This window comes from Peromyscus maniculatus, chromosome 1 (assembly GCF_049852395.1).
Source record: "Peromyscus maniculatus bairdii isolate BWxNUB_F1_BW_parent chromosome 1, HU_Pman_BW_mat_3.1, whole genome shotgun sequence".
NCBI lineage: Eukaryota > Metazoa > Chordata > Mammalia > Rodentia > Cricetidae > Peromyscus > Peromyscus maniculatus.
In genome coordinates, this window is record NC_134852.1 from 22,686,598 (window position 1) to 22,708,953 (window position 22,356).

Below are 22,356 nucleotides of genomic sequence, written 5' to 3' on the forward strand. Positions count from 1 at the left end.
AGTCTCTGCATATTTTTCCATCAGTTGCTTTGTGGTGAAGCCTATATGATGACAGTATTACTAGATATCAGTCTATGAGAAAAGCAGTATATCATTTCATTGACTTCCTTTGCTATTCATATTTTTGCTATCCTAATTCTCTGGGGTATACTGCCTCTGGGTGCTGGCCCTCAGATGGGAGCCCCTCTCTGGACATGGGTCTGTGCTCTGCTGATCATTATTTGTTCATTCCCCCAAATGCTGCCACAACTTTATCCAAGCAAATTTTCTCAGCAGGACAGATTGTAGGTTGAAGGCTTTGTATCTGGGCTGGTGTCCCAGGCCTCCCACAGGAAATCTTGCCTGGTTAGAAGAGATGGCTAGTTCAGCTGCCATATTCTATGTTACTGTGTCACCTTCATTGATTCCTGAGGGTGTTTCCATTGCTTTAGGTTTCCATCTCATCCCTATGATGCCCCCATATTCCATTGTCTCCCCTAATTCTCTCTCAACCCATCCTCCACCCACATGATCCCTCCTGTTCCCATATCCTTTCTCCCTTCAAAGACTCTCCCCCATCCACTAGCAATGTCCATTTTACTTCCTCACAGTGAGATTCATGCATAACCCCCCCTTGGGCATACCTAATTATTTAGTTTCTCTTGGTCTGTCAGTTGTAGCTTGGTTCTCCTTTACTTCTGATGTCATAGTCACTTATGATTGAGTACATACCATTCTTGTATTTCTGTGTCAGAATTGCCTTAATCATGACTATCTTTTCTACATCCATCAGTTTGCCTTCAAATTTAATGATATCGTTGTTTTTAACAGCTGAGTAATACTCCATTATATAAATAAACCAGATTTTCTGTATCCATTTTTCTATTGAGTTTATTTACAGTTTCTGACTATTACAAATAAAGATTCTATAAACATAGTTGAACAAATGTCCTGTGGTATGGATTGTTCTTTAGGCATATGGCCAGAGTGGTATGGTATAACTGAGTCTTGAGGTAGATCGATTCCCAAATTTCTTGGAAACTGCCATATTTATTTCCAAAGTGGCTATATAAGTTTGCACTCCCATCAGCAGTGGAGGAGTGTTCCTCTTGTTCCATGTGCTCTTCACCATAAATATGTCAATGGTAATTTTGATCTTAGCCATTCTGACAGGGGTAAGATAAAATTTCAGTGTTGTTTTTTATTGCATTTCCCTGATGGCTAAGGATTTGAATATTTCTTTGACTATTTCTCAGCCGTTTGATATACCCCTGTTGAGAATTCTCTGTACATATCTGTACTTCATTTTTAAATTGGATTGTTTATTTTATTGATATCTAGTTTCTTGTGTTTTTTATATGTTTTAGGTATTGCACCTATGTCCAATGTGGAAGTGGTTAAAATCTTTGCCCATTCTGTGAATGGCCTTTTGTCCTATTGACAGTTTCCTTTGCCTTCACAAGTGTCTCAGTTTTATAACATCCCATTTGTTAATTGTCAGTGTTATTGCCTGCTCAATTAGTATTCTGCTCAGAAAGTTGTCTCTTGTTTCAATGTGTTCAAGGCTATATCCCACTTTCTCCTTTATCATGTTAAGTGTATCTGGATTTATGTTGATGTCTTTGATCTTCTTGGATTTGATTTTTGTACAATGATAGATATGCATTTATTTGCATTCTTATACATTCAAACATCCAGTTTTACCAGTGGCATTTGTTAAAAATGTTGTTTTTCCTATTGTGTAATTTTGGCTTCTCTGTCAAAAATCAAATGTCCACAGGTGTGTGTATTTACTTCTGGGTCTTTGATCTTATCAAAAGAACAATCTCTCCGTTTATAATGACAAAAGGATATGAGTTTTCTTACTAGTACTTTGTGGTATAGCTTTAAATCACAGATAGTGTTGTTATTTTCTCGTCCAAGATTGCTTTAGCTACCCTGCTTTTCTTTTTATTTTTTCATACAAAGTTGAGTATTGTGATTTTTTTTAAAGATTTAAAGATTTTTTTTAAGATTTATTTATTTATCATATATACAGAAGAGGGCGCCAGATCTCATTACAGATGGTTGTGAGCCACCATGTGGTTGCTGGGAATTGAACTCAGGACCTCAGGAAGGGCAGTCAGTACTCTTAACCTCTGATCTATCTCTCCAGCCCCGTATTGTTATTTTCTGATGTGTAAAAAATTGTGTTAGAATTTTGATGGGTATTGCATTGAATCTGTAGATTTCTTTTTATAAGCTGACCAGTTTTACTATGTTAAACCTGATGATCAATGAATATGGAAGACATTTCCATGCTTTGAAATCTCCAATTTCTTCCTTCAGAGTCTTTAGGTTTCTGTCGTACTGGTTTTTCACTTGCTTTCTTACAGTTACACCAAGATATTTTATCTTACTTGTGGCTATTGTGAAGGATGTTGTTTTCCTGATTTCTTTATCACCCCATTTATCATTTGAATATAGGAGGGCTACTGGGTTTTTTTTTTTTCAGTTGTTTATGAACCCAGCTACTTCACTCAAGATGTTTATCAGTTATCAATCTCCTTGGTAGAATTTTTGGTATAGATTATGTGTACTGTTGTATCACCTGCAAATAGTAATTTTTTGACTTCCTTTACAATTTGTTTCCCATTATTCTCCTTAAGTTGTCCTGTTCTGCTAGACAACACTTCAAGTACTGTATTAAAAAGATGTAGAAAGAGTGGAAAGTCTTGTCACATTCCTCTTATTGTGTAATTGTTTTGACTTTCTCCCCATTTAATTTGATGATGGCTATTGGTTGCAATATATTGCCCTTAGAATGTATAGGTATGTCCCCATATCCCTGATCTCTCCAAGATATTTATCATGAAGGGGTGCTCCTGTTTGTCAAGGGATTTATTTGCATCTAATAGGATGATCCTGTGGTGCTTTTCTTTCAGTTTGTCTATATGATGGATTTAATTACAGATTTTTATATGTTGAATCATCCTTGCATCTCTGGGATGAAGCCCACTTAACCAGTTTGGATTATCTTTTTGTTTTCTTGGATCCAGTTTTGTGAGTCCTTTATTGAGTATTTTACATCTATGTTCATGAGGGAAATTGGTGTGTAATTCTATTTTTGTTTTTTTCTTTTTGTGTTTCAGATATCAGGGTAACTATGACCTCATAAAATAATTTGACAATATTCCATCTATTTTTATCTTATGGAATAATTTGAGGGGTATACTTATTAGCACTTCTTTGAATGTCTGGTAGAATTATGTACTCAAACAATCTAGTCCTGGCTATTATTGTTTGGGACACTTTTAATGACTGCTTCTATTTCTTTGGGGATTATGCATCTATATAAATTGTTTTGAACTTCATATAACTTCAGTAAGTGATATCTAACACAAATGTTGTTCACTTCTTTTATATTTTCCAAGTTTGCAGTGTAAACATTTTCGAAGTATGACCCAACGATTTCCTTAATATCCTAGGTTTCACTTGTTATGTCTCTCTTTTCATTTCTGATTTTGTTAATTTGGATATTTTCTCTCTGCCTTTTAGTAAGTTTGGATAAATGTTTGTCTACCTTGTTGTTTTTCCTCAAAGAACCAACTTGAAGTTTCATTGATTGTTTGCATTGTTTTTTTTTTGTTTCTATTATATTGATTTTCGTCCTCTATTTGATTACTTCCTGAATTCTTTTTTTTCTTTTTTCTTTCAATTTATCTTTATTGCAAAGCTTTATAACAAATTATTTAAAAGTAAAGGCCAATTTTTAGTCCCCATTTAGTTACTTCCTCCATTTCACTCTAAGCATACTAAAGTTGAATATGTGAAAATACCTGTTAATGTTCAACATTATTTTTAATATATTTGATTTACAATGTGAAAATTAAACACTCAGTTGGTACATCAATTGTCAAGCAGCTTATTTTTATAATTCAGAAATAAGTTATCAGGTCAGTCAAAAGACAATATTTAAATTCAGGGACAGTCCATGTTTATCACCTAAAAATCTTGATTGACCAAAATTTAAAATCAAACAGCCTTGATTCCATTAAATTTCTTCAAAGAAATTTAATGTATGGTTTTTGAGAAATACTTACAAAGATACCTACATTGCCGGCATTACCATCTGATTGATACTTTTATACTCTCTTCTGGCATTCCATCTGATGATACTTTCAATCATAATTATGAAGTCAGGTATCTAATATTTATATGGTCAAAGTTCACTTATATATAAGCCAAGTGGGCTCACCCTTCCCCAGTTTTTGAAACTCTGATGTGTTGATTTTGGTTTATCCTCAATATAAAATTTCTATGACACTTTTAACATACCACAAAATTGATGACACTTTCAGGGCAAAGCAGAACTGGACAGTCCTTCAGTGCTGCAGCACTGAACTAACTGCTCTGTTATGCTGCCTTGCTGAACACTGACATTCTTTAGTTACAAGTGTAAAGACATCTACCTACATGAGTTTAAAAATTGATCTGCACAAAAGAAATTAAAAAAAATTATATACAACAAATTGGTTTTTAAAAATACAAAAATAACATCTGTCACTTCTGTCATGCTGACAACCTGACATATATACGCATGCATGAAAAGTTCCAACTCGGTCATCTGAACAGCTGTGCTCTAATATGATGAAGAAACTGCCACTACGTTTTTACACTGACAGAAAGTGTATTCAAAATATCTCATATACTAAATACTGCAATAGTCTCTCACGTATAAATGCTGGTTATAATAGTTTTTGCTTAAATTAAAAGGGTCTTAAGTTAACATTAAGTGCACTAAAATTCGTACAGTCCAGAAATCTATGACCTTACAATAAAGAAATCCAAAACGTACAACTATAAAAAGCAAGGAACATTTACTGCCATGTAAGACTTTAAACTGAAAACTGCAAGGAAATGCAATTTAAAACAGCAAGCTCAAATATATGTAACACTCAAAAGGGTCAGCAGCAAGTTCTACCAACAGTAGACTTAAAAAAGAAAATACATTCTCTTTGCTGGTATAAATCGTATCTTCAAATCTTAGAACAAGCCATCTGTCCTCTAGCTTAAGAGATTAGCTCTTTTACAATTGTTTTAATGAAATCTTTCTTCTCAGTTAAATCATAAGCAGGATAATTTTCATATACCTCTTTGCAAATCTTCATTGTGACTTCCTCCAAGTTAGAATCAGCCAGTAATTTTTCACTGTTTCCTTTAACTCTTCATCTGTAAGTGGTTTTTTCAATTTTTTAATTAATGGTTCATCGTCAGAACTATCTTCAGATTCAGACTCTTTTTTGGAACTGTTTTGATTCTTCTTGGTGGTGCTGCTATCTGCCTTCTTAACATTAGCACTTTTTACAGACTTTTTACTTTTAGCAGCAGCTTTCTGTTTTGCTTTTTCTTTTTTAGATGTCTTTTTTGGTGGTTGCTCCTCTTCACTTTCTTTCTCTTCATCTTCTGAAGACTCTTCCTTATTTTTCTTCTCATCTTCATCACTACTAGATTCATCTGACAGAATTTCAGGACATTTGGTTTGCTTTGACTTCCTTGTTGTTCCAGAACTGTTTCGTTCCTTTTTACCACTTTTGCTTGAGGATTTTTTGGGTTTTTGCAATGGTTTGCCGGAAGGCTTTGGATGCATCAAGAAATTCAAGATCCTCTTCACTAGTTTGCTGTTTACACCTGATCTCTAAATCGAGAACCTCACAGATGCTCTTTAGCATCGCATTCCTAAACTTTTTCAGCATTTCTTCCTTCTTTTTATACTGGGTACTGCCCTTTTCAAATGGAAAGCCACTGAACTGACCCACATTCTTCTTTAATGAGGATACTGTGCCTGGTCTGTTGTAAAGCAGTTTGTGTAGATTTCTAAGTTCATCTGTTTTTTTCTTACTCAGAAAGAAGTGTATCCTTTCAATTTCACATAGTTTCTGACCCTTCCCTTGTTCAATTGTAAATGGCTCTCTTTGTAAGGAAGACACTTGCATTGTCAATCTCTCTACTTTCTTCTTTTCTCTCTTGCCTTCCACAATGAGGCTCTTTTCTTTTTCTTCCTCCTCGTACTCGTCGTCATCCTCTTCCTCCTCCTCATCCTCCTTACTCTCGTCCCTGGCGCCTGGCATTTCGGGCTCCTTCTCAGACGCGGGCTTCGCCGGGCGTCCTCTCCCTCTGCAGCGGGGGGGGCAGCCGCCAACATGCTGGGGGCCTGCGGGCAGGGAGGAAGCCGCTGGCTTAGGTTCCCTCGCTTGCTCGCACCGCAAGACCAACCCTGGCCACTGCCCAGGGGCGGGGGAAGCTTCCTGAATTCTTTGTAGTATGTGTGTCTGCTTCTTATTGTGCTAGAGCTTTTAATTGTGCTGTTAATTCTCTGGTATGAGAATTCTCTAAATTCTGCTTTCAGGTTCTTAGTGCTAGGAGCCTTCTCTTAACACAGCTTTAATTGTGTCCCATTAGTTTCGGTAGGTCATGGAATTATTTTAATTGAATTCTAAGAAGTGTTCAATAACTTTATTTCTTTCTTGACTCATTGTTAATTCAGTTGGGAGTTTTTCAGTTTTCATGATTTTATAGGCTTCCTATAGTTTCTGTTATTTTCAAATGCAAATTTTACTCACAGTGGTCTCATAGTATATAGTGCGTTATTTCAATTGTTTTAATCTGTGGATACTTGATTTGTAACTTAGTATATGATCACTTTTGGAGAAGGTTCCATGAGGGAATGAGAAACAAGTATAACCTTTTGTGTTTGGGTGAAATGTACTATAGATTTATGTCCTGGTCATTTGCACCATAATATTTGATAATTCCATTATTTATCCATTTAATTTCCTTCTGGATGGCATGTTCATTTGTAAGAAAGAGCGGCTGAAGTGTCCCAGTATAAATGTTTAAGATTTGGCTTTTGATTTAAGTGTTAGTCCTGTTTCTCTTACAAATATGGGTGCCATTGCATTGGAGAATAAATGTTAAGAATTGAAATGTCATCGTGGTGGATATTTACCTTAATAAGTATAAAATATCCTCCAAATTATTTTTTGAATAATTTTGGTTTGATTTCTCACCTTTAAATTTAAATTAACCAATCTTTATTAATCTTTGTATTGTCACAGGTCCTATGGCTTTACCTGTCCTCGAGTACCTTGCTCCTTGGGCATCTCAGATGTGTCTCTCCACTGTGTCCTTCTTCTTCCCCTCTGTAGTTTAGTTTGTCCAACTAACATGATCTAGCCAGGGTATTGGTCAATATGCTTCTTTATTAACCAATCAGAACATAGTTTACACAGGGTATAGAAATATTCCAAAACATTTTCCTCTGTTTTTGTCTAAATTAATAGGAAGGTTTTAGCATTAACATAGTAAAGCTATATAAAATGGAAAAAGTTATTAAGAATTACAGTACCAATACCCAATCCATTTGTGTTTAGCAAAAGTAGAGAAAATAATTATGTAACATATCTTAGTCTAAAGTTTTGTATCTAATTTACTTTCCATTATAACTAAGGAATATTCATTTATAACTATTTATTTTTCAACTCCATCAAATCCCAGAAGGATGAAATATTACTCAATGACAGGGACATCAGGCTATATCAACCAAAGATCCTCTGCAACGATGGGGCATCCATCGTTCCCATACAGGCCTGGAATATCCTACAAACTTTATTGTGAACAGAAGATTCTGAAAGACTTCCTACGCTGTCTTGGCAAAGATTGGCAGTAACCACTTGTTGCATTCTCCTGATCTAGTTTTTACAGTGACTGTCAGCAATGGAAGCAAAGGCCGTTGCTTTGCCCACATTGCTAGCTTTAGTCATTAAAAAGAAAAAAAAAAAAAAACTCCATACAGTTTCTTTGATGTTCACCATCTATTCTGAAGTAGATTAGTGCTGCCAGGACAGACATATCTCACTTTCATGAAAAGCTTTAATTATTAAAACATTTAAAATGTCATATATTGTTGTTCTTTCAATGTTTTGAAGATTACCTATCTATTTAAATACATGTTTGTATACCTAGAACATCTAACTAACAAGACTATAAATTTGACTATTATAGATGACTACTGATCTGTATTGCTTAATTATACATTTATTATTGAGTTGCACCAAAGTTACCTTAAGCAATAGTAGTAGTATACATACATTATAACAAAAAGAACTTTAAATATGTATAAATAAAGTAAAATTCATTCCAATATAAAATATTTAGAGTTTAACAATTGTTTACGGAGATTAATTATTCCATTATTTACACTTTTTCCCCATCATAATAATGTAACCATTTTCTATCATTTCTATATCATATCCCCTTTCTTATTTTAGAAAGAGATTATGACCAAATTCAATTTGTAACCAACCCATCTTAAATGAAAACAAACATTTATAACCAATATTTTGGGACTGTAGGTCTAGATTTCTAGACTACTTCCTGCTGTTTGGTGGGTGCTGGTAAACTGTCCAAAACTCGGAGAAAATTGGGATCATTGCTAAGTTTTGGCTTGAATATTTTGTGAGGCTAGATCACTACAGCTATCAATATTAAAACTATTTTGGATGTTGGACCACCCTCAGCATTTTACTGGTGTTTTGTCCCCTTGGTCTGAAAATATGTAACCTTGTAAAGGTGTATGTATGTATATATATATATATATATATATATATATATATATATATAATAAAGGACATATATATCTCCTTTATTAAAAATATAAACTGTGAATTATACACAAACTAGCAAAAAATAATTTTTTGTTTTATGTTGGAGCAGGTAAAATATACTCCATTTTTCTTGTATTTACTTTAGGTTAGTTTTCCCATCTCTGTAGTCAGGAATTTAGGGGATCTTTCTTGTTCAAACCTGATTTTCGTAGACTCAGGATGAATCCATTGGCTCTTATTTTCTGTGGAAACAGAAGCAAATACTCTCCCCCAATTAACATAACATTTGACTTAAATTTTGAAATCAAGATAATTTTAAATTATATAGATTGGTTTAATTTAATAGCTTTCACAATCAAATGTCTCTCAGATGTTATGATCCACACATAAACAGTCAAACAATCTAAACACAACATACGGCATAATATAGAATCTAGACTATATGTGTATTTTTATCTGTATATGGCTTAGCATAATTTTTATTATTTGTATTCATCTTTAGGGATTTTACTTAATTAATTTTAAAACATTTTACATCTATGACTGTTTCTATTCTTTCTCCTCCTCTCCCAAGCCTACATACATTTTTCAAACATGGTGCGATCCACTTAGAGGACTTTATGTCTAAATTTCTCCTTACTGTGTATCTCTAACACTTTCTGTATTTATAAGCAAAAAATCTTAATTTGCCACCTACCATGTGGCTGGGAGTTGCCTCTCTGTACCTCATCCTCTGTGAGAATGTGATAACTTGCCATGCTGCAGCTCAAGCCCACATGTCACACCCAGGGGATGTGTCTCTATATAGTGCCCCACATGAGAAGCATGGATGATAATGCTGGTTTTGGCTCTGTTTTTGTGTGTCTAGAAGACTTTTTAAGACCTCTCACACTGTGAGACCCACAGAGGGTGCCATATGTAAATGGATATTTCTCTCCCACGTGCCAGTCCTAAAATTACCACTCAGAGGCTTCTTTTATTTAAAAAATGCTCAGGCAATAGCTCAAGCTTTTTACTAACTAGATCTTACATTTAAATTAATCCATATTTATTAATCTGTGTATTGCCACATGTCCTTTGTTTCACCAGCCTATAACATCTTGCTTCTTATTTTTTTTTTTATTTTACAACACCATTCAGTTCAACATAATAGCCACAGATTCCCCTGTTCTCCCACTCTCGCCCCCCTCCCTCTCCCCCCAGCCCACCGACCATTCCCACCTCCTCCAGATCAAGGTCTCCCCCGAGGACCAGGATCAACCTGGTAGACTCAGTCCAGGCAGGTCCATTCCCCCCCCCTCCCAGACCGAGCCAAGTGTCCCTGCATGAGTCCCAGGATTCAAACAGCCAACTCATACAACGAGTCCAGGACCCGGCACCAACGCACAGCTGCCTCCCAAACAGATCAAGCCAAATGACTATCTCACCCATTCAGGGGGCCTGATCCAGTTGGGGGCCCCTCAGCCTTTGGTTCATAGATCCTGTGTTTCCATTCATTTGGTTATTTGTCCCTGTGCTTTATCCAACCTTGGCTTCAACAATTCTCGCTCATATAAACCCTCTTCTTTCTCACTAATTAGACTCCCAGTGCTCCACCAGGGGCCCAGCCGTGGAAGTCTGCATCCAGATTCCTCAGTCCTTGAATGGGGTTTATGGCACAACTATCAGGGTGTCTGGCCATCCCATCACCAGAGTAGGTCAGTTCCTGCCATCTCTCGACCATTGCCAGCAGTCTTTTCCGGGTGTATCTTTGGATCTCCATGGGCCTCCCTAGCTCTCTGCTTCCTCCCCTTCTCATGTGGTCTTCATTTACCATGGTCTCCTATTCCTTGTTCTCCCTCTCATTTCTTGATACAGCTGGGATCTCCCACTCTCTTTCCTTCGACCATTGCTCCTCATTGTTCCCACTCATGACCAGGCTGTTCATGTAGATCTCGTCCATTTCTCCGTGTCTTTTTTTGGGGTCCCGTTTTCCAGGTAACCTCACTGGTGATGTGAGTAGCAGTCCAGTCATCCTTGTTCCCCATCTAGCATCTTCCTATGAGAGAGTACATATCATATTTGTCTTTCTGAGTCTGGGTTACCTCACTCAGGATGATTTTTTCTAGATCCATCCATTTGCCTGCAAACCTCATGATGTCTTTGTTTTTCTCTGCTGAGTAGTATTCCATTGTGTATATGTGCCACAATTTATTTATCCATTCTTCAGTTGAAGGGCATCTAGGTTGTTTCCAGGTTTTGGCTATTACAAACAATGCTGATATGAACATAGCTGAGCAAGTGCTCTTGTGGTATGATTGAGCATTTCTTGGGTATATGCCCAGGAGTGGTATAGCTGGATCCTGGGGGAGATTGATTCCCAATTTTCAAAGAAAGCACCATATTGATTTCCAAAGTGGTTGTACAAGCTAGCATTCCCACCAGCAGTGGAGGAGAGTTCCCCTAGTTCTACATACTCTCCAGTATAAAGTGTCTTCAGTGTTTTTGATCTTAGCCACTCTGACAGGCATAAGGTGGTATCTCAGAGTTGTTTTGATTTGCATTTCCCTGATGATTAGGGATGTTGAGCAATTCCTTAAATGTCTTTTAGCCATTTGGGTTTCCTCTGTTGAGAATTCTCTGTTTAATTCTAAAGCCCATTTCTCAATTGGACTGTTGGTCGTTTTGATGTCTAATTTCTTGAGTTCCTTATATATTCTGGATATCAGTCCTCTGTCACATGTGGGGTTGGTGAAGATCTTTTCCCATTCTGTAGGCTGTCGCTTTGCCTTGTTGACCATATCCTTTGCTCTACAAAAGCTTCTCAGTTTCAAGAGGTCCCATTGATTGATTGTTTCTCTCAGTGTCTGTGCTACTGGTGTTATATTTAGGAAGTGATCTCCTAAGCCAATGCGTTCAACACTACTTCCTACTTTCTCTTCTAGCAGGTTCAGAGTAGCTGGATTTATGTTCAGGTCTTTGATCCACTTGGACTTAAGTTTTGTGCACGGTGACAGATATGGATCTATTTGCAGCCTTCTATAGGTTGATATCCAGTTATGCCAGCACCATTTGTTTAAGATGCTTTCTTTTTTCCATTATACACTTTTGGATCCTTTGTCAAAAATTATATGTCCATAGGTGTATGGGTTAATGTCAGGGTCTTCAATTCGATTCCATTGGTCCACATGTTGGTTTTTATGCCAATACCAAGCTGTTTTTATTACTGTAGCTCTATAGTAGAGCTTGAAGTCAGGGATTGTGAAGCCTCCAGAAGTTGTTTTATTGTACATGTTTCTTTTAGCTATCCTGGGTTTTTTGTTTTTCCATATGAAGTTGAGTATTATTCTTTCCAGGTCTGTGAAGAATTGTGTTGGCATTTTGATGGGGATTGCATTGAATCTGTAGATTGCTTTTGGTAAGATTGCCATTTTTACTATGTTAACCCTGCCTATCCATGAGCATGGGAGATCTTTCCATTTTCTGACATCTTCTTCAATTTCTTTTTTCAGGGACTTAAAGTTCTTGTCATATAGGTCCTTCACTTGCTTGGTTAGTGTTACCCCAAGGTATTTTATGTCATTTTTGGCTATTGTAAAGGGTGATGTATCTCTAATTGCCTTCTCAGCTTCTTTGTCCATTGTATATAGGAGGGCTACTGAATTTTTTGAGTTGATCTTGTATCCTGCTATGTTGCTGAAGGTATTTATAAGCTTTATCAATTCCTGGGTGGAATCTTTGGGGTCACTCAAGTATACTATCATGTCATCTGCAAATAGGGAAAGCTTGACTTCTTCCTTTCCAATTTGAATCCCCTTAATCTCCTTATGTTGTCTTATTGCTCTGGCTAGAATTTCAAGTACTATATTGAATAAGTATGGTGAGAGTGGACAGCCTTGCCTCGTTCTTGACTTTAGAGGAATTGCTTTGAGTTTCTCTCCATTTAATTTGATGTTGGCTGTTGGTTTGCTATATATTGCCTTTATTATGTTTAGGTATGTAACCTGTATTCTTGATCACTACAAGACTTTTATCATGAAGGGGTGTTGGATTTTGTCAAATACCTTTTCTGCATCTAGTGAGATGATCGTGTGGTTTTTACTTTGAGTTTGTTTATATGGTGTATTACATTGATGGACTTTCGTATGTTGAACCACCCTTGCATCCCTGGGATGAAGCCTACTTGATCATGGTGGATAATTGTTCTGATGTGTTCTTGGAGTCTGTTTGCCAGTATTTTTTTGAGTATTTTTGCATCAATGTTCATGAGGGAAATCGGTCTGTAGTTCTCTTTCTTTGTTGCATCCTTGTTTGGTTTAGGAATCAGGGTAATTGTAGCCTCATAGAAAGAGTTTGGTAAAGTTCCTTCTGTTTCTATTATGTGGAACAATTTAGAGAGTATTGGTATTAACTCTTCTTTGAAGATCTTGTAGAATTCTGGGCTGAAACCATCTGGACCTGGGCTTTTTTTGGATGGGAGACTTTTAATGACTGTTTCTATTTCCTTAGGGGTTATTGGACTATTTAAATAGTTTATCTGGTCTTGATTTAACTTAGGTATGTGGTACCTATCCAGAAAAATGTCCATTTCTTTTATGTTTTCCAGTTTTGTGGAGTAGAGGTTTTTGAAATATGACCTTATAATTCTCTGGATTTCCTCAATGTCTGTTGTTATGTCCCCCTTTTCATTTCTGATTTTGTTGATTTGGATTCTCTCTCTCTCTGTCTTTTGGTTAGTTTGGATAAGGGCCTGTCTATCTTGTTGATTTTCTCAAAGAACCAACTCTTTGTTTCATTAATTTTTTGTATTATTATCTTAGTTTCTAATTTATTAATTTCACCTCTCACTTTGATAATTTCCTGGCATCTATTCTTCCTGGGAGACTTTGCTTCTTCTTGTTCTAGAGCTTTCAGATGTGCTGTTAAGTCACTAGTGGGTGATTTCTCCAACATCTTTATGTGGGCATTTAGTGCTATGAATTTCCCTCTTAATACTGCTTTCTTAGTGTCCCATAAGTTTGGGTATGTGGTGTCTTCATTTTCATTGATCTCTAGGAAGTCTTTAATTTCTTTCTTTATTTCTTCCTTTACCCATTGGTGATTCAGTTGAGCATTTTTCAGTTTCCATGAGATTGTAGGTTTTCTGTAGTTTTTGTTGTTGTTGAAATCTAACTTTAAACCATGGTAGTCTGATAGAACACAGGAGGTTATTCTAATTGTTTTGTATCTGTTGAGATTTGCTATGTGGTCGATTTTAGAGAAAGTTCCATGGGGTTCTATAGGGTGCTGAGAAGAAGGTATATTCTTTCTTGTTAGGATGGAATGTTATGTAGATATCTATTAGGTTCAATCGGGTCATGACATCAGTTAAGTCCTTTATTTCTCTGTTAAGTTTCGATTTGGGAGATCTGTCCAGTGGTGAAAGTGGGGTGTTGAGATCTCCCACCATTAATGTGTGGGGTTTTATATGTGGTTTAAGCTTTAGAAATGTTTCTTTTACATATGTGTGTGCCCTTGTGTTTGGGGCAAAAATGTTCAGAATTAAAACTTCATCTTGGTGGATCTTTCCTGTGATGAGTATGTAATGTCCTTCTTGATCTCTTTTGATTGATTTTAGTTTGAAGTCTATTTTGTTGGATATCAGGATGGCTACCCCTGCTTGGTTCTTAAGACCATTTGATTGGAAATTCTTTTCCCAGCCTTTTATTCTTAGGTAGTGTCTGTCTTTGAATTTGAGATGTGTTTCTTGTGTGCAGCAGAAAGATGGGTCCTGCTTTCGTATCCATTCTGTAAGTCTATGTCTTTTTATAGGTGAATTAAGTCCGTTGATATTAAGGGATATTAAGGACTAGTGATTCTTCATCCCTGTTATTTTTGGTGGTAGTATGTTTGTACTTCTCTTCTTTGGAGTTTACTGTTGTGGCTTTATCTATTGCCTGTGTTTTTGAGTATGTATCTGACTTCCCTCGGTTGGAATTTTCGTTCTAGTGCTTTCTGTAGGGCTGGGTTTGTGGATAGGTATTGTTTAAATCTGGCTTTGTCTTGGAATGTCTTGTTCCTTCCGTCTATGATGATTGAAAGTTTTGCTGGGTATATTAGTCTAGGCTGACATCCATGGTCTCTTAGTGTCTGCATGACATCTGTCAAGGTCCTTCTGGCTTTCAAAGTCTCCATTGAGAAATTGGGTGTTATTCTGATGGGTTTACCTTTATAGATCACTTGGCATTTTTCCTTGGCTGCTCTTAGTATTCTTTCTTTATTCTGTACATTTAGTTGTTTAATTATTGTGTGTCGAGGGGACTTTTTTTCGGGGTCTAGTCTGTTTGGTGTTCTATTGGCTTCTTGTATCTTCATAGGCATTTCCTTCTTTAAGTTGGGAAAGTTTTCTTCTATAATTTTTTAAATATATTTTCTGTGCCTTTGAGTTGGTATTCTTCACCTTCTTCTATCCCTATAATTCGTAGGTTTGGTCTTTTCATGGTGTCCCAAATTTCTTGGACATTTTGGTTCATGATTTTGTTGGCTTTCTGTTTCCTTTGACTGATGAAACTATTTCTTCTATTGTAACTTCAATGCCAGAAATTCTCTCTTCCATCTCTTGCATTCTGTTGGTTATACTTGCATCTGAAGTTCCCGATCTTTTACTCAGGTTTTCTATTTCCAGCATTCCCTCTGTTTGTGTCTTCTTTATTTTTTCAGTTTCCCTTTTCAGTTCTTGGACTGTTTCCTTTGTTTGTTTCATTACTTTTTCATGATTTTCTTTCAGTGCTTTATTGTTTTCTTGCAGGACTTTATTGTTTTCTTTCAGAACTTTATTGTTTTCTTGGAGGGCTTTATTGTTTTCTTCTAATTTGTTTGCCCTTTCCTCTAGTTGTTTACAGCATTCTCCAATTTTCTTGTCTTTTCCTCTACACAAGCCTCTACCTTCTTCATGAAGTTACTCATAAGGCTACTTTCTTCTGCTTCTTCCAATTTTTGGTGTTCAGGTCTAGATGTTGGAGGCGGGCTAGGTTCTGGTGATGCTGTATTGCTCTTCATTTTGTTGTATGTACTTCTGCCTTGACGTCTGCCCATCTCCTTGTGGTTCCTTCTTGGTCTTATCAGTGTACTTGTTTCAGAAAGAGCTGACAGATTCAGGAAGTCTCTCTCTCTTGTCCAAAAGGGAGTTCTCTTGTCCAACTCTGGTCCAGAAGGGAAGTCAGAGGCAGGATGGGAGCTGGTGGCTGGTCTCTAAGTCTCAGGAAGTGGATGGGGTCTCAGGGAGATGGGAGTGGGGGCAGGGCTGGAGATTGCAGGGGCTGCCGGGGGGCTTGGAAAAGGGGATCCCACCCAGTGGGGCTAGAAGGGGACCTGCCCGGTGGCCAGAGCCTGTGGCCAAGTTGGGCAGGTCTTCCTGGAGTGGCTGGTGCCCAGGGATGGGGTCCAGGTTGGACCCGGATACTCACCTCTGGTACAGAAGGGAAGTCGGGGGCAGGATCACATCTTGCTTCTTGAGTGGCTTACTCCCACTCTGCCCTTCATTTCCTCCTCCATAATTTGGTTTTATTGCCTAATCATATCTTGCTTGGCTATTGGTCAGTCAGCTTTTTCATTAAACCAATCTGGGCATAATTTATACAGTGTACAGGAACATTCCATGACACTTAGAAAGGGGGTGGCTTATGAGTGGGGATAAGAAGGACACCAAGATGGAAAAAAATAGAGTTTTCCACAAATCTGCATAGATAATCACCTGGAAATGGGGACACTGAGAGAGGATAGGCATCAGCAAAATTTCCATATAAAGCTGTGAATAAAACTGATTAATTGGCCATGAGATAACAGAGGTAGATGTGAGAATCTATAGATCGCCTACTTGCTTTCCTGGTCAGAGTGACCTATGGTTTCTTATGGAGTGACTTCTTGATTTGTAGGTGAGGGAAAAGCAATGTATAGGTAGAGGGAAATTTGGAGAATAAGACCTATGTTATACACATTATATTGGGGAATTTTGGGGAGATACTATAGCAGGTGTTCTGCACAGAGATGAGGATGAAACTAGGAGATTAGACTTCAAGGAAAATGGAGAGGTAAAGCTCTGGATTGAGCCTACTGCTTTCAAGCCCACCTTTGCCTGTGTGTTCTTGGGAAATGCTTCATGGAGTTGAGGTGTTAGACAAAGCAATGATGTATGGTACAGATGTTTAAGGGTATCACTGAGGTTCACTAGAGGTGAAGGTCGCTGATGTAGGTGTTTTGATGCAGAGCTGTGGATAATATTTGTGGATGGAACTCAAAGGAATGGAGATTAAGCCAAAAATATATAGTTAGTTTATTTTTCCCTGGCCTGAACAATCTGTGGGTTCCCAAGGAGGGCCAGTTGAAGTAGGGCATGGGGATAATGCTATGAGTTGGAAGAGCAGGATAGGAGGAGAAGCCCTTTGGGATCCACTCTAGATGGGGGTTGGGGACCACACGGATATTTTGCAGCAGAAGTTTGGATCAGACTTGGGCATTGGATCTGGAAGAGGAGTGGAAGAGGTGAAAAAATGTTGTCAGTCTACCTACTTCCTTGGCAGGAGTCAGAAAAACAATTAAGGATATCCAAAACCAGAAAAATTTATTTATTCCAAAAATAATTTGCTCTCTTGATTTTATTTTCCAGGGATAGAAAGTTTCCATGTAAGAAGCAAAGACATCCATCAGATTCCTTGCCTTTTGAAAAATATTTTAATTTTTCATTATAAATGCAATTTTCCCCAGAAAGTTTCATTACTCATCTCTGCCGTATGCGTATTCAGTTTCCCACAAGTCTCCCTTCCAACCATTCAACACATTCTTTTCAGTTATTGGCATGGTTGTTTACTTTCAACTAAAAGTTAACTGAATCTGTGATACAAGTTTAGAGCTAAAAGAACCTTTATGATCCCATGTGTAGGGCTTGGATTCTAAGCAAAGTCGTCCTTATTCCAAAGTTTTGCATTCTTATGTCCAACACTAGAGGTGAGCCAGTTGTGGCAATGCACAGTTATAATCCCAGTCTACGTGGGTCTGAGGTAAACAGATTGTGGATTTGATGCCCATCTAAGTAACAGCATGAAAGCATAATTCAAAACAAAATTAAAGTTTGGGTGTAATCCTTACTAAAAATTATTGAGAACATTTTTATGAAAGTGTTTTAAACCTGTCTTATTCTCAGTTACCCATAGCAAAAGGTATCATTTGGCATAAACAAGAACCTCCATTCAATTATTTGTGCATATGGCCTTCATTCAAATTGACTGCCTTCTAGAAGTATTTCTATAAGTATCTGTAAACATCACAGGGCAGGTTGGGTATGGTGGTGGAAACCATTAATGCTAGCTCTTAAGAGGAAATGCCTATTTCTGCGTCAGGTCCTCTGGTCTCCACAGCAATTTACATCACACCACATAGGACTCCCCCCTCCATAGAACATAGCACACTCTGTCTCCAGACAAAATATCCCATTGTAGTTAGTAGGTGGGCAGGCATACACCTGTGAATATTACAATACACAGATAAAGACAAAATGATCAGAAGTTTAAGGTCTTAATTCAGTACAATGTAAATTTGAGGACAGTCTAAGTTATATGAGACCCATCTAATATCAACTCCCCCATTAAAGAAATCCCAGCCTCTGTATTTTAGGGGCCAGAGATCAGTAATATTCCAACCCACTAAATATACAAATGTTGTGTGTGACTATTGCCCTCCATACAAGGCTTGTTTTTTTGCTAAAACCCATTCTATACTTTCTTATTTTGCGGTGCCATTTTTTTTCATGTTTCTTTTTCCATCATCCATCTGTAGTTACCTTCTCTGCATCTGTTCTTTCTAAGCTCTCTAATTATTGACCTCATTTTGTTTTTTTCTTCTTTTAGAATACAAGGGGAACCATAGAGAAGATCTGTGACTTCCTAGGAAAGAAATTGGAGCCAGATGAACTATATCTGGTCCTCAAGTACAGCTCCTTCCAAGCCATGAAAGAAAACAAAATGTCAAATTTTAGTCTTGTCCCAGAAGATGTGGTTACTAATGGTTAGGTCCTCGTGAGAAAAGGTGAAGAAACTCTTTAGTTCTAAAATATATCAGAATCTGTGGTGTGTTTGTTGTTCATATGAGACTCTAAAAAAATTGGGAATATGTCAGCAGTCACTGCTCATTACTCATAGTTTTTCACAGACCTTCCAGGGGGATCTCTCCATGGTAATGGCATGGACTTCAGAAACTGAAAATATTCATTTTGGGGGGGGAGATGATCTTGGGATTTTAGAGTGTTGTGTCCAATATCCCCAATGATAAATGAGAAAGTAGACATGTTTTTGTGAGGCTTGGTTAGGCTCCCAGTAGCATAACTGTAAAGTAAAAGGAAAATAATTAATGCAAAGAACTAACTAACTAACTAACTAACTAACTATATATATATATATATATATATATATATATATATATATATATATATATATATATAATTATATATATAATTGCATGATAATCACAAAATACACTTCCCTTCACTGCTGAAAAAGATGTTCAGCAGGTCAAAACTGCTGATGCACCACAAGCAAAGTCTGCCACCTTACAAGGATTAAGAAAATTGTCCTCCAGGGTTAATATATGATGGCATTTGCCAAGCAAAATTCTGATTGCTTCACGATCATAGTTACTGGCTTTGTTCTGAATTGTCTCTCTTGGAATAGGAATATCCATCTTCTCTATGTCTGTGCCACCACTTTACACTAGGAGCAAATTGTGGGTGTGGTTTCATATCTGTGCAGTTGAGGAGTGACTGCCAGAATCCACACCCTGAATTAGTGAATAATTGGTGAGGTGAGACTCAAGGTTGAAGAATGAGTTAGATGTGAAGTATTTGGGGATGACTAAAAAACCTGGGTATAAACACAGAAGTGGAGAGTTATGGGTTTAATTTTCCTCTTCCATTTTTTACATGCTTCAGCCTTAAACTTCATTCCCTCTCCAACATACAGTGTGAGGATCAGGTCATAAGACTGTAAGAAATCAGGAATATACATAGAGATAAATAAGTTAAAGTCATTAGTGGATTGCATTTAATTCAGTACACCTGGTGTCCTCACAAGAGGAAATTATACTCAGATTTGGGCACACAAAAGTGTCAACTCAAGAAAATGGTCATCTATACAATAGAGACTGCGGCCTATCGGAGGATCCACTGCCATTGACCCATAACCTCAGACTCATGTGCTCCTGGTTCTGTGGACATAGAGTTCTCTATACTACAACTGAGAAACTCAATTAGAAAAGAAATTTTCCATTCTTGGATTTCCTGTAATGAATCAAAATTGGGTAGAGATAAAAGAGTATGTGTACATAAATGGCTCCAGTGAAATGCCAAAAGAAATAAAGTGGATTGCTTACTAGAGAGGAGCTATTGAATGTAACAATATTTTTTTATCTGAGACACAATGGAGCAGATGCAATAGAATTCGGGACACAATTTCCTGAGGAAAACTATAATTACCTCTTTTCTAGTTATCTTCTTCCAGAATTAATCTGAATTGGGATTTTATTTTAGTCTCTTTTAAAACATAGTATATTTTCATGCATTATATTCTTTAGGAGGATATATATCTGTTATGTCAGAACAATGGGTGTGGCTCTATAAGACATATGTGATTTAATTATCATAGTGATTATATATGACACCCATTTTTTTGTATTTGAACATAACTTTTATTCTGAAAAATTGTTTTCCTTGTACTAACACTCACTGTAAGCCATGAATACCACAGGAAACTAGAACAATTGAGGGGAGACAAACTTCATCACACACCTCACCCTGATTCATGACTTCATTATAGAAGTTGCTGAGATGCACATGTTAGGAAACATTTTGGAAAGAATAAGATGAGCGAGGAAAATTTTGATCTTCTTAATTTCTACATTAGACTGATTCCTTTTTTAATTAGGAAGGTATGAGTAGATCAAGGATTAATTCTAAAATTTATTTCTTTACTTACCTTTACATACCTAATCCTTAAATTGTAAAATATGAAAAGTTGTGTTAAATGTTATACTTGCTTTATCCAGAGGAATTCTCAACTTGTTTTTGTTGTCCTTTAGTTGCTTTTCTCAGGATACCAGAAAGATACATTTCCTTGCCTCTAGAGAGATAATATGAAGATCTACTATTTACCTGGGAGACTCAATTATCTGGCTAGATGGGATTAATTTAGTTTAAAGCTCCAATGAAAAATTTTCCACAAACAATTTTGGTCATTCTGATTCAATATTTAGATACTGCAGAAAAAAACAGATCAGGGAGATGTCCTGTTTAGTTGACATAACTTTTATAAAGACATTGTCACAATCAAGACACATGGGAGGAAATGTCTTCTGACAAACTTCAAAGGTTTTCACCCTCATTAATTCACAGCAGATATTTACTAGACAGTGTACTTGAGCCAGTAATCATTTTCTCTGGTGTACAAAAAAGATATTAATCGGAGACACAGAGGGAAGAAGACCTATGGAGAAGTCCACTATCTACAGATCAAAAGAGCCTAGAGGGTATGGACAACATTTTATGAGACCTACAGCCTCTAAAACCAGGAGGAAGTTCCTTTCCAAGAAGTGTTGAGCCACTATGCATTAGGGTTATACTTCATGTGTGTCGCTCTAGAAACATGATTCTCTCATGAGGACTGATTCATTCCATTAGGTAGACATACTGAGTTTGCTCAGATTCTGGAAGCTCAGCATCTAGTCTGGCTTATGAGAATCAAGATTGCTATGGGATACAATCACACAACTTGTTCCAATAATGAAGCTGAAAAGTAGAAATGGGCATTGATAGATTCCATTAGTAATAGATGACACTCTTACAGTCATCACAAGTAATGGTATATTATTTGAATGTGGTGTATTAATATTACATTTCTTACAACGTATAACACTGGGCATTTAAAGTTAACATATGTGACACACAAATATTGTATTTTGGTAAGGAAAACACATGACTACTATTGCTAGGCTTTTGGCTTCAAAACCGCATACATCACTATAATGCTGGTAAGATCTCAAGGACTAATTTTTCTTCATCAGCAAAATGGCAACAAGGCCAATATATTCCTTACTCATTCATTAATCTATTTAATAATTTCATACTAATATGTTTTGTATGTTTGATACACTTTGATTAATGAAGCCCTAGGGAATTTAAGAAATATTTTACTTTTCAAATGTATTAGATGCATATTTCAACCATGTTTAGAAAAAGGAAATGCATAAAGTGACACAGCTGTGAAATAAAATACACAAAGGATGGGGGCTGTGGAATTCTATGGAAAGAAGATAGGAAGAGATGGTTAAAGTCACACAAATAATGATACATAAGTAAAAGAAGTGACTATGTGGAACACATCAGCACATCATGGTGAAGGAACACATAATACAATGTGAAAAATTGGACTACTTATGATCTCTAATCCCAAATCTAAAGACTTCCTAGAATGTGGTTATGAGAACCAAGATATGGTGGTAAAGACTGTGGATGAAATCCTCTTTATGCATCACCAAACTCCATACTAATTGAAAACCGACATCCTGGATTGCTCTCAGCAAGCTGTATCTTGCTGAGAATGATTGAAGAATGTCTAGTGAGAAAAACAAATAATCTGGACATTAAAAAATGTAGATCCAGTGTCTATGCTGTTAGATTGTTTACTGTATATGTTGGTATAGGAGATGGTTGACATTATTTACACAGAGGTAA

The 22,356-nt window shown here is 36.8% G+C and overlaps 1 protein-coding gene and 1 pseudogene across 4 annotated transcripts in view; one reads left to right on the forward strand and one right to left on the reverse strand.

Moving 5' to 3' along the window:
• The window catches only part of LOC107400486 (sulfotransferase 2A1-like), a 54,801-nt gene that overhangs the window by 32,132 nt on the left and 313 nt on the right, over positions 1 to 22,356 (forward strand). For 2 of the 4 annotated variants that reach the window (XM_076571805.1, XM_076571813.1), the window contains one exon: positions 7,077 to 7,917. The exons of 1 other annotated variant lie outside the window; for it this stretch is intronic. In XM_076571805.1, the coding sequence (XP_076427920.1) occupies positions 7,077 to 7,194 (118 nt within the window). In that variant the 3' untranslated portion in view covers positions 7,195 to 7,917. Of the gene's footprint in view, positions 1 to 7,076; positions 7,918 to 18,484; positions 18,663 to 22,356 lie in introns of those variants that run through there. One more of the 4 variants, XM_076571801.1, reaches the window with a different exon arrangement.
• LOC102905587 (protein DEK pseudogene) lies at positions 4,824 to 6,163 on the reverse strand (annotated as a pseudogene).